The sequence below is a fragment of the Drosophila novamexicana genome, unplaced genomic scaffold (assembly GCF_003285875.2).
Source record: "Drosophila novamexicana strain 15010-1031.04,08,12 unplaced genomic scaffold, DnovRS2.1 tig00001270-arrow-arrow-pilon, whole genome shotgun sequence".
NCBI classification, from domain to species: Eukaryota; Metazoa; Arthropoda; class Insecta; order Diptera; family Drosophilidae; genus Drosophila; species Drosophila novamexicana.
The window spans coordinates 1019307-1032500 of record NW_020824847.1 but is presented as its reverse complement, the minus strand read 5'-3'; the positions used below and the strand labels follow the sequence as shown (position 1 = coordinate 1032500).

At 48.7% G+C, this 13194-nt stretch overlaps 1 protein-coding gene across 1 annotated transcript in view; it reads left to right on the top strand.

Moving 5' to 3' along the window:
• The window catches only part of LOC115766822 (E3 ubiquitin-protein ligase highwire), a 66965-nt gene extending 54035 nt beyond the window's left edge, over positions 1-12930 (top strand). The window contains exons 17-24 of the mRNA XM_030710858.1: positions 1-1941; positions 3939-4447; positions 4953-6320; positions 7352-8725; positions 8790-9131; positions 10758-11222; positions 11296-11489; positions 12255-12930. The exon at positions 1-1941 is cut by the window's left edge and continues 412 nt beyond it. Of these exons, the coding sequence (XP_030566718.1) occupies positions 1-1941; positions 3939-4447; positions 4953-6320; positions 7352-8725; positions 8790-9131; positions 10758-11222; positions 11296-11489; positions 12255-12738 (6677 nt within the window). The 3' untranslated portion in view covers positions 12739-12930. The remainder of the gene's footprint in view (positions 1942-3938; positions 4448-4952; positions 6321-7351; positions 8726-8789; positions 9132-10757; positions 11223-11295; positions 11490-12254) is intronic.
• The last annotated feature ends 264 nt before the right edge of the window (positions 12931-13194 follow it).

Genomic DNA, 13194 nt, shown 5'->3' with positions numbered 1-13194 from the left:
AGTCCGAGCAGGTGGGCGTGGTGCGGCTGGGCGGCATCATATCGTTCATTGACGAGATCGAAAACGACGACGGCATCTGGCTGCGTCTCTCGACCGAATCCATACGCCAGCACTGCACTATGGGCTGGTATCCGACGGAGGCCTGGTGCCTGCAATTCAATCAGCATCTGACACGCACCCTGCTCCAGCCGGTCAGCGATGCCACAGCACCGGCCAAGTCCGGCAGGTGCGCAAAGTCCGGCACAGACACGGCGGAGGCGCCGCCGGCCAGTCCCAGCGGCAGCAATGCGGACAGCCCCAGCAGTCCCGGACGCAGGCACAGCAAATCGCCGACAGAGCGCAAAATCTTTGAGCCCGTCATCGCGTCCAGCAGCAGCAGCTGCTCAACAAATCCCTTTCTGCTGCCCGCCAAATCCAACGAGCAGCTCGACGCGGACAGCACGCTGGCCTCGGCCACGACCGAGCTGCTGCCGGCCAATCTGGGCTCGGCGCTGGCGGGCGTTGTGGGCGGCGGCGCCATCAAGCTGCAGGCGCTGCAAAAGTGGTTCAAGGGCGATGCCGGCGACGCAACCGCCACGGATGCCAGCAGCCAGCCAGCCAGTCAGGCGGGCACATCGCCGCCGCTGGCCGCCGTCTCCGTGCGCGAGCTGGTCCGTGTTATGGGCGGCCCGGAGACAACGACGCCGCCGATGCGCGGCAATGGCAACTGTCGCGAACAGGAGCCAGGCGCAGCGGATGCTGGTGGCGCCGACTTTGATATAGCCAGCGTGCGGCGCATGAACTTCACGGCCAGCCAAACGGCGGCGCTGCTGTCGACGCCCAAGCATACGCCGCGGCGTGCCGCCCAGCCGGCCGCCAGCGAGGCGGAGCAGCAGCAGCAGCTGGCCCAGCTGGAGGATGAGCTGAGCGTTCTGCAAATAACGACAACAACAAACGAGGCCAGCGAGACGCAAAGTGAGCTGCAAATTGGCGGCACAGATGCCGCCAATCCAGCGGCCACGTGCTCGAGACGCAACCATGCAATGGGCCCCATTAAGCGTGCAATGCCGCCCTCCTTTGCCGAGAGCATACGTGCGGTCTTTGCCGCACTGCTCTGGCACGAGGGTGTCGTCCATGATGCCATGGCCTGTGCCAGTTTCCTCAAATTTCATCCCGGCCTGCCCAAGGAGGGCGCCACGGTGGTGACGCGTCGCGATCCGAACGATGCCCGGCTGCAGCTGTCCCGCGAACAGAAGGCCCAACAGCGACATTCGGTGGAGGTGGCCAATGCCGGACACTATCTCAATATACGTCCCTCGACGCTCGAAACGCTAGCCAAGAGCGGCAATTGCTCGCTGCACAATCGCAGCAAGCATCGCAAGGCAGCCGCCGTTTCCGCTTCTGGAGAGGATCAGCAGCAGCAGCAGCAGCAGCTGCAGCCGTTGCCGGAGCTGGTGAGCGTGTTGCCGCCGGCTCTGCGCTGTCTGGTTTATCTCTGGGAGCAGATCTGTGCCGGCTGCGTGCACATTGTCCAGACGAATGCGCTCGAGCAGCGTGAGCCGCGTCTGTTGTCGCCGAACGGTGCTCGGGATGGTGATACGGATGCCAAGGGCGATGGCAAGGGTAACGGTGATTTGGGCGGCGACAGCAAGGATCCCAGCAAGAAGGGTAAACGCAAGAAAAAGGACGACGGCAGCTGGTGCGAAATCTGCGAACTATTTCTGCCCATGCCCGTCACATATCATATGCGCATCGCCCATCCCGGCTGCGGCAAATCCGCCAAGGGCAAGGGCTACAATTCCGTGGGCATCTTCTGCGAGGGCTGGGCCGGCAATTGCGGCGAGGGCGGCAAAGGCGCCTCCAGCTGGTTCCTCATGTGCGACGCCTGCCGCGACAAATATCTGGCGAGCAGTCGCAGCGCCAACAATGTTAACGCCGCCGCACAACAAGCCGCCAATGCAGGTGAGTGAAGGCGTGAATTCGATAAGGTTTTCTTTTTTGCCAATTCTCTTTTGTGCGGCATTCGTAAACGTTTTCGTCTGATCAGTCAGTCGGTTAAACAATCGCGGTCAATCAGTTAATCAATCAGCCAGACAATCTGTATGTCAATCAGTCAATCAAACAGCTAGTCAGTCAGCCAATCAATCATTTAGTCAATCAATCCGTCAGCCAGTCAATCTGTCTGTCAATCAGTCACTCGTTTAGTCAGTCAATCAGTTAGTCAGGCAATCATTTAGCCAGTCAATCTGTCTGTCAATCAGTTAATCAAACAGTCAGTCAGTCAGCCAATCAATCATCAGTCAATCAAACAGTCAGTCAGTCAGCCAATCAATCATTTAGTCAATCAATCCGTCAGCCAGACAATATGTCTATCAATCAGTCTCTCGTTTAGTCAGTCAATCAGTTAGTCAGGCAATCATTTAGCCAGTCAATCTGTCTGTCAATCAGTCAATCAAACAGTCAGTTAGCCAATCAATCATTTAGTCAATCAATCCGTCAGCCAGTCAATCTGTCTGTCAATCAGTCATCCGATCAGTCAATCAGTCTCTCGTTTAGTCAGTCAATCAGTTAGTCAGGCAATCATTTAGCCAGTCAATCTGTATGTCAATCAGTCAATCAAACAGTCAGTCAGTCAGCCAATCAATCATTAAGTCAATCAATCCGTCAGCCAGTCAATCTGTCTGTTAATCAGTCATCCGATCAGTCAATCAGTCTCTCGTTTATTCAGTCAATCAGTTAGTCAGGCAATCATTTAGCCAGTCAATCTGTCTGTCAATCAGTCAATCAAACAGTCAGTTAGCCAATCAATCATTTAGTCAATCAATCCGTCAGCCAGTCAATCTGTCTGTCAATCAGTCACTCGTTTAGTCAGTCAATCAGTTAGTCAGGCAATCATTTAGCCAGTCAATCTGTCTATCAATCAGTCAATCAAACAGTCAGTCAGTCAGCCAATTAATCATTTAGTCAATCAATCCGTCAGCCAGTCAATCTGTCTGTCAATCAGTCATCCGATCAGTCAATCAGTCTCTCGTTTAGTCAGTCAATCAGTTAGTCAGGCAATCATATATCCAGTCAATCTGTCTGTCAATCACTCAGATAGTCAGTCAATCACACAATTAGTCTGTCAATCAATCAGTAAGTCCGTCAGTCAGTCAATCTATCTGTCAATCAGCTTGTCAGTCAGTATAAACACTTTTATAGTAATCGTGGTTGTACTCATATTGAAAAGGTTGCGCTAAGGCCTTGAAAATACTTATGTGTATTTCACAATAGTATTATTTATGGAAGTTCCTCTATTTCCGACGATAGTCTTGACGCACAGTCAATCAAGAATACGTTGACCATTATTAAGTTAATTTTATACTTTTTTCGGCTTCTGATTTATAAGTCCAATAATAGGTACACAAGATTCCTTATCAATTGATAATTTTAATGCCACCAACAACGTTATACAAAAAACGTGACGTTAAACTAGCTGAATCATATTGACGAGCTACCTGGTAAAACGTTACGTGTATCAAGAAAACAGAAAGGGAGTTGTTTAATGGGTCATGAACGAAAAATCTCAAGATCCTTTAGGCTCTATAGAGCTTATACAATGTTAAAGAATCCATGATTAATGGAAAATGCATTTAAGTAAAATGTTTGAGTGCAAGACTCTCAAGTCGCGTTCCATTTCATTTGATTGTATTCCCATTTTTGTCGCCTCTCCAAAATGAACGCCTCATAAGTCCAGCTATAACTCGGCTGGTGCGGGATTTATTTAAAGAGTTGAACATTCTCGGCTTGTGTATGCCAAGCGAGAGTCTGCATACCAAATTTGGTGTGCCTGGCTCTTAAAATTCTCGAGCTATCCATATCGATTCTTAGCGATATCAAGGTTTTTTCTTTGGAGTTTTACAGCGGCAATTTCTTATGATCCTTATTGAAGTAACATTGTGTTTTGTTCTGTTTTGCAGCTGCGGAATTGAATTTGTTTGGCGTGAAGACAACCACGCTGATCGCCAACTCGGAGGTCTATACCACCATGCGTGAGAATGCGACATTTTTGCTGGAGCTGTGCTCATCCTCCGCCTCCTCCACGGGCAGCCTGCAGCCGAACGCAATCGTGGGCAGCCAGAAGCGATCGCCCCAGCAGCAACAGCAGCAGCAGCAACAGCAACAGTCGATGGCCATGCCGGTTGTGGTAGAGCATCAGCATTTGGGCATGCCCGATCTGAATCTGAGCAGCAAGCCGAGCACCAGTCGCGCCGACTCGGCGCGCAACAGTCGCATCGGACGGCTGAGCGGCAAGTTTACGGCATTTCGGAAAAGTTTTGTGGGCGTGCCGCCGGCAACGCCGGACAATGTTTGGCTGGCGCCCGATAGCTTTGCCTGTTTCGAGTGCCTCGGCACCGGCGTCCACGAGGATTTGCCCTACGAGATGTTTGGCCTGGGCGCCAATGCCAATGAGAACGGCTACGATCGGGTGAGTCAGGGCAAAACGCCTAGGTTAATTTGTAATACCCTGTAGCTAAATGGCTAAAGAAAGGGGCATATTGGTTTGGTGCAAATTGTATGTAACAGCCAGAAGGAAGCGTCTCTCCGAGCCCGTAAACTATATAGATTCTTGGCTCAGCATCAATAGTCGGGTCGTCCGTCTGTCCGTTCAAAATTCCGTAAAGATCGGACAATAGAGGCCGAAGTAAATCGGGCAAGAAAGAAGCAACAAGGGAGTGGAAGTCAGACGATGTCCGTCCATAAAATTCCATAATGATCAGACAATGGAGACCGAAGAGTAAACCACGAAAGCATTTCCTTCAGCTTGGGGCTAAAGGAAGAAGCAGCTAGGGGAAAGAAGCTAGAATTATTTCTGGGGCGGCAACTCGACGCGGGTTCTCTCTGATCTGCTGCTTTCTGCTACCCGGTCAAAGCCGGGTAATTTCCATCACTCAGAAACGTTATTTAATCTGGAAATTTTATGTTTTGCGCAGCCCCTGTCGGAGATCTCGTACGAGTCGTGTGAGCCGAACAACTATGAATTGATGTCCGGCTCTTTGGCAAATCCGACCTCCACTGGCGGCACCTTGTCCAAATTCCATCGCAGCTACTCAATGGGCCAGGGCTGGGCAGCTGTTGCACAACAACAGCAGCAGCAGCAGCAGCAGCAACAGCCGCAACTGCAGCTGCAGTTGCAGCATCATCAACAGCTCCAACTGCAGCAGCAGCCCTCGGTGGTCGCATTGCCGCTGGATGCACAACCGAAGGTTGTCTATCGGCGGCGCAACAATTCGACCAGCGAGGGTGACGGCTCGCTGCTCATCTGCTATCCGTCGGAGCATCTGCGTCGCCTGGTGCCCCCGAAGCTTTTGGCCAGCGTCGCCGTGCTGCCGCATGCTCCCAACAATGCCAACGATACGCTAACCAAGCCCAATCCGGCCGAGAGCAAGGATCAGCCGAAATCGCAACCGCCGCAACCGCTGCCGCTGCCGCCACCGCCGGCGCCGGTTAGTCCGCTGCCGGAACAGAATAACGCGCTGCTCAGTCGACCCGCAATGGCGTTCATCACACAGAAACACGAACTGGATCGGCTGCGCGGCGCAATGCGACGCAGTCTACGGATCGCCGCCTGCCGCATCTATGCCCTGCAGGCGCTCAACTGGCTGCTGCGCAGCGTGACGCAGGGCGTTTGCCTGCACGATCTGATGTGGTGGTTCGTCAGCTCGCTGGCGCTGGGCAGCTCCGAGCTGGTCGATGGCAAGTATGAGGAGGCGGAACCGGCACTGGAGCATCCGGCTGCCTATACACAGATCAGCGGACGTTTCGCACATCTAATAACCCAGTCGCTGCATGTCCTGCTCCAATCGGTGGCAGATCTGACGCTACATTTGCCGCTGGGCTCGCCGCTGCAGCGTGTGGCCATCCAGTGCTTTGGCATACGCTTCCGGCAGGCGGATCATCAGTTTCTGCACAGCTCGCATGTCTTTGGCAACATCTCAAAGATATTGTCCAAATCGGATGAGCAAAACGATGCCATGGCCGTTTCCACATTGCTGGCCGCCACCGGCGAAACGCATTGCGATGCGGAGCATAATATTGCCAGCGCTAGCAATCAGCTGGCCGCTGGCAGTGTGCCCGGCGCCCGGGTCATCTGCTATACGGATCTGTCGGGCATGTTCGAGGTGACGGTCTCCTCACGGCCGGCCATGGCCGAATCCCTGACGGACAACTCAACGGAAACATTCTGGGAGAGCGACGAGGAGGATCGCAACAAGTGCAAAATTATCGAGCTATCCATGAACAAACTCAGCTATGCCTGCAAATTTGTGCTCGTCCACATCGACAACAGCCGCGACATTCAGGTGGGTAAATACCAAGACATCGCATTTCCTTTCATTTCTTAGTCTTAGTTCCAAGTCAGCTCCTTCTAGAGCTTTCCAATGGTAGTTCAGTGACAAGCTTAACTGTACCGATAGGTATTAGTATTAGTAAGGAGTACTCTTTGGCGGTATATGCGATCGTTATTTAAGGCACTTGACTTGCATATAAAGTATTTTCTTTGGCACCCTGTATTGCGCTAGCTCGGTAGGGCCCTGTCTGTGCAGCAGGGTGCAGCTTAAGGTAGTAGACACATGCTCTTCTAAGTAGAAATGCTTCTACCGTATTTATTTAGTGTTTATGGTACCGAATATCTCCTTGATAATATAATAACTTGATCGAATGTCTCTCTTTTCCAATAATTTCAAATGTGATTATGGTGTTTGACAGTAGAGTATTGCACTGTGGAGGGAGGTATACTTTAGTCAGTGACAGAAACTGGTATCAATACTCTTTGAAGTGAACACTTTTAAAAGTATTCATAATTTTGTTGCCAAAATAATAAGGTGCTGATTAAGACCCGGTGTGGCACTTCGTTGTTATATAACTGCCGCTTGCAGTCGGGTACCCACTTGTCACAGAAAGTGCACTACCGGCAACTTTCTAGTTATTTTACGTAAAGGTGCAGTCGGGTAGCCAGTCTTTAAATGCCTGGTAGTGTACTACTTTGTCAGTAAAAGCTTGGAACCACTTCAGCGTCCCGGTAGTGCTCTACTTTGTGATTTGACGAAAAGTTGCAGTTGGGTACCCACTTTTCCGGTAGTGCACTTTATTTGTTTTTAACATGCAATTGAAGCCGGGCATCCTCCTTTCAGAAATCGGGTAGTGTTCTACTTTGTCCTTGAGTTGGGTATCCACCTTTCAGAGTCTCTGTAGTACACTTTATCAATCATTAACATACAATTGAAGCCGAGTACCCACTTATCAGAGTAGATAGAGCAGTATTTTGTCAATTGACGAACGAAAAATCACGCAGAATTAAGCATATCAAAAACTTTCTGCTTAATCTCAACAGAACAAGGTGCTGAATGTGGTATTCTATGCGGGCCAGTCGCTGGGCGACACGAATCTCATCAAGACAGTGGACGTGGACCAGAAGGCGTGCGTGTGGATTGCGGCCAAGATCAGCGACGAGACCTGCACGCACTTTCGACTGGAACTGCACGGCCCGGAGAATACGCTGCGTGTGCGTCAAATCAAGCTGCTCGGTCTGCCCAGCTGTCAGGTGGGCGCCGTTCACGAGGAGCCGCCATCAGTCGAGCAGCGGGCCAATGTGCGTTTGGCGCACGCGGCGCGCATCCAACAGCAAATCTGTGAGGCGGAAACGTTGCGCGTTTTCCGTCTAATAACCGGCCAGGTATTCGGCAAGCTGATCAGCAATGTAAGCGATGCGGTGACAGCAACTGGCGCAGCCACATCGGAGGCAGCCAACTCAATGCTGGCGGATTCGCTGGATCTGCGCGAACATATGGTTGGCATTCTGTTCTCGCGCAGCAAGCTGTCGCATCTGCAGAAGCAGGTGATTGTGCACATTGTGCACGCCATCAAGAAGGAGGCGCAGCGCGCCAAGGAGGACTGGGAGCTGGCCAATTTGGCCCATGTGCTCAAACAGCAGCCGCCTCCTCCGCCAGCAGCAGCAGCAGGAGCAGGAGCTGCGGGCGGATCAGCTGCGGCCACGTCCAGCGAGAGCAGCTCGGAGCGCAGCCGCGCACCGGACACCTATTGCTTCGAGATGCTCAGCATGGTGCTGGCCCTGTCCGGCAGCGTTGTGGGTCGCTCGTATCTATCGCAGCAGCACGGTCTGCTGCGCGATCTGTTGGGCCTGCTGCATACGGGCAGCGATCGGGTGCAGCGGCAGGTGACGGCGCTGCTGCGTCGCATTCTGCCGGAAATTACGCCGGAGAGCTTTGCGGATCTGCTGGGCGTGCAGCGTTTGCCGCCGGCCGATTATAGCATTGCGCATCAGAGCGCCAGCGATTTTGACATGAGTCGTTTGGGCTTGTTGGACATCTTTTTGGCCGTCATTGCCAAGTCGCTGCAGCTGCAGGTCAAGGTCAAGACCAACACAGCAAATGCAGCTGGCGGCGTCGGTGGGGGCGTGCCTGCGTCCAGCGTTAAGTCTGGGCAGCTGGAGAAGACGCCCGCATTTGTGCGGCTGTGCAGCTCCCTGGATCTGTCCGTGCAGCTGTTGCGCTCACGTCCAACCACAGCGGAGCAGCAGCTGGCGGTGGCGCCGGCACCGAGCACAACCAGTGATCCGTTTCGCTTTGACTCCGCACCACCCAAGAAGGAGTCCAAGCGCAATTTGAACCAGCGCTGGTTCCTCAACGGAGTCATTTCCACCAAACAGGCGGAGAGCATCATTGGACTCATACGCGATTTGGCTAGCGTAAGTTATTGCTTTGATATTTCTCAGATGTTGCAAATCGAGCTAATAAACCACTTGTTTGCAGGGTAAGCTGAGTGAGAAGTGGTCGCAGATCACCAAGGCGGCCATTGCGGAGTCTGTCCTGAATCTGACACGGCTCGAGGAGATCTACCGCACGCCGGAGCATTGCACAAAGACGGCCACACTGTGGCTAGCGCTGGCTAGTCTCTGTGTGCTGGAGCGTGATCATGTGGAGAAACTGTCGTCTGGACAATGGTCCAAGCTCTGCGACACGCGACCCATGTGCACCAATCATGACGATGGCGAAACGGCGGCCATCATTCAATGCGAAACATGCGGCTCGCTCTGCGGCGATTGTGATCGCTTTTTGCATCTCAATCGCAAGACACGCACACATAAGCGCACGGTAAGTGGAATCATTTTAGCAGTCAATCAATCAACTCTTATATTTGTTAGTCAATCATCTTCAATCATTCACTTTATGAATATCTATAAATTGATGTATCAATACTTTGATCAATAATTCTTTTTGTATTTGTAAGTCAATCCGTTGCGCTATTCATCAATCAACATTCATATTTGTTAGTCTATCAATCAACATTCATATTTGTTAGTCAATAAGTGGAGCTGTCAGTCAATCAACTGAGTAAGCACAGTCAATCAGCTGAGTAAGCCAGCTGCAATCAGTCTTATTATAAATATCTATAAATTGATATATCAATCCTTCAGTCAATCATTCCATTTATATTTGTTAGTCAATCAGTTGCGCTGTCAGTCAATCAACATTTATATTTGAGTCAATCAGATGGGTTAAGCTTCAATCAGTCATTCATTTAATGAGTGTCTATGAATTTATATCAATCCTTCAATCAATCCCTTATTGCGCCAATTAATTAGCCAATCAATAAACCAATTAGACGATTCTAAATCAAAATATTAATTGTTCAATCTACCAAGCTTTAAGAATCAGTCAACGAACCCAATGATATAACGAATCTTTAACAGTCCATTAACCAATTAAAAAGGCCCACCATGAGTTCGCCATATTTTATAATCGCGCACTTAACTTATCAACCAATAAGTAATACTTTAATGTTGATTGCCAACCAATTTGTCAATGAATTAATCATATCATGCATTGAACTTATCAAATAACAAAGTATACATCTATTTGGATGGTCAATCAGCTTGTTATGCAATTAATCATACTGTTCAGTCATTTAAATGTTATATATTATTTTTCTCACATATATTTTTACTATTGATCAATTAATTCGCGATTCAATCAATCACAAGTTCAATCAAGCATTCAATGTGATGGTCAATCAGCTTGTCATGCAATCAATCATATACTGTAATCAATCAAAGCTTATATTTTATTCGAATTGATCAATCAGCCAGCTTCAATCAATTCAGTCATCACACCGAAACAAAATATATATTTTATATGGACCATCAATTTGTCATTCAATCAATTAAACTCATCCGAAAAAATTGTTTATTATATCTGATTGTCAATTGGTTTGCCACTCAATCAAGTATTTATCATTTTCAAACAATCAACTAAGCTTTGTACTCACAAAACAAAAGATTGTTTGTTTTTGGTGATCAATCAATTTGCCAATCATTCAATTAGTCATATTTTTCAATCAAACGTTGCACTTGTAAAAACAATATACATTTTGATGGTCAGTCAATATGTCATTCAAGTAATCAATCAATCAATCAAGCATTGCATTCCTCAAACTGAAACGTATTTTGATGATCATTCAATTTATGTTTTTCAGTCAATCAATCAAGCATTGAATTCATCAAACAACAAATGTGTTATTTTTTGATGATCAATCAATATGTCGTTCAATCAATTAGTCATTTTTATCAATCAATCAATCAAGCACTGCATTCATCAAACAACAAATTATATTCATATATCATTTTTCAATCAATTATGTAAGCACTTCAATAAATATTCATATATTTGCTGGCTATCAATCAATCAATCAATCAATGTTTGTTTTTATCAACTTAACAGGTTTGCAAGGAGGAGGAGGAGGCCATACGCGTGGAATTGCACGAGTCCTGCGGCCGCACCAAGCTCTTCTGGCTGCTCGCCTTGGCCGACTCGAAGACGCTGAAGGCAATGGTTGAGTTTCGCGATGGCAGCCACACGATCATCTCGGGCCCCCAGGAGGCTGTGGGTCGGTGTCGGTTTTGCGGGCTCACCGGCAACTCGGGCCTGCTGGAGATTGGAAACGTGTGCGCCGATGCCCAATGCCAGGAATATGCAGCCAATTCCTGCCTCAAGACAAAGCCCTGCGGTCATGCCTGCGGCGGCGTGGCCGGCGAACGCAAATGCCTGCCCTGCTTGCAGCATGTGTGCCATGCCCGCGAGAATGAGCTGGCCGAGGAGCTGCGCGATCCCAAGCTGACACAGGATGCGGACGACATGTGCATGATATGCTTCGTGGAGGCCGTCTCCTGTGCGCCATCCATACATGTAAGTGTGAAGATGATGACCCAGACAAATGCCAAGTCAACTAATCTCTGCCTCTCTCTCTCTCTCTTAACAGCTGGAGTGCGGTCATGTGTTTCACTTTCACTGCTGCAAGGCCGTGCTGGAGAAGCGCTGGAGCGGACCGCGAATTACCTTTGGCTTCTCGCTATGCCCCATCTGCAAGGCGGACATACAGCATCCCCTTTTATCGGACATATTGGAGCCAATCAATGCACTCAAGCAAGATGTCAAGCGCAAGGCGCTCATGCGGTAAGTCCAATGCATCAATTCAACATTCATATTCAATTTCCACGAACAAGGGTGAAAACAGAAAATGGCTGAAAAAAAACGTATACCATGCATAGTTTCTTGGCTAAAAGCCAAGCTAACGATTTCAAGCAACCAATTCACCGAACTGTGCGGAAAATGTGTGCAAAATTTCTGAAAACTATTTCTCTATAGGCATTATAGAAAATCTCGCTTATGGTCGGAATAAGGGTGGAAAACTATGTTAATATTTTAAACCTTTTCATATGCCTGCAAAGGTTGTAGAGTCTGTTATGATTTTACCACGAAATGTGGTATTATGGAATGATCGGAAATTATAAAAAACATGCTTTTCTTTTGAGATATTTTAAAACAATTTGGTATTTGAAAAATCGGTACCCAAAATCGTTTCATCAACGGACTGCTATATCATTAAACGAAATCGGAGTATGGCCAACTTGTCTGTTATTCAAGATATCTTCAGCTTCGCTTTTCGCCTAATCTATCTGCAGAGTTGTGTCGAATGGCTTGACTTTATTATATGGCAACACTGCCAGGCCATATATATTTTCAGTTCTATGTCATAGGCACTCATTGGAGGCGTTTTCGTAAAATCGAGTCTGCTTAATTCACTTTCACATTCGGAAAAGGGGTGGAAACGCATCAAAACCATTAAAACACATACATATATCTGAGACATTATCGCCTCCCAGACCAGGAATATCAGTTAATTGTTTCTTCCAAATGTTTTAACCCAAAATCCAAAAGCATCAAATACGAGGGCGTGGTCAAGGATACGGACAACAAGGATGTGACACAGCTGGCAATGGATCGTTATGCGTATTACGTATGCTTCAAATGCCAGAAGGCCTACTATGGCGGCGAGGCGCGCTGCGATGCGGAAATTGGCGAAAAATTCGATCCCGAGGAGCTCGTCTGCGGCGGCTGCTCGGATGTGGCGCGCGCCCAAATGTGCCCCAAACATGGCACCGATTTTCTCGAATACAAATGCCGCTACTGCTGCTCGGTGGCGGTGTTCTTTTGCTTTGGCACCACCCACTTTTGCGATACGTGCCACGATGACTTTCAGCGCCTGACCAACATACCCAAGATCAAGCTGCCCCAATGCCCCGCCGGGCCCAAGGCCAAACAGCTGCTGGGCGACGAGTGTCCCCTTCATGTCATCCATCCGCCCACCGGCGAGGAGTTCGCTCTTGGCTGTGGCGTTTGTCGTAATGCCCAAACATTTTAGCAACTGCGTGCCAAGCAACTGCAGCTGGAACTTAAACTGGAACTGCAACTGGAACTGGAACTGGAGCTGGAACTAGATCGCTCGCCAGCGGAACCGCCGCCGCCGCCAGAATACGCGCCTAGAGAGGAGGACTTTTAGGCACACACACACACACATATATATGAAGAGAGAGAGAGAGAGAGAGAGAGGGAGAGAGAGAGAGAGAGAGAGAGAGAGAGAGAGAGAGAGGGATAGAGAGAGAGAGAGAGGGAGAGAGAGCGAGAGGGAGAGCGCAATTAGGCATAATAATTATAGACATATGTATGTAAATTATCATAAATGTTTTTTTTTTTTATATAAATAATATATATATATATATATATATGTATGTATATTTATTATATATTTCAAAAGTTGCAATTTTTAGCTATATGTGTATTTAACTAAATTATTTATTTATTCTAATTGTAATCTAAA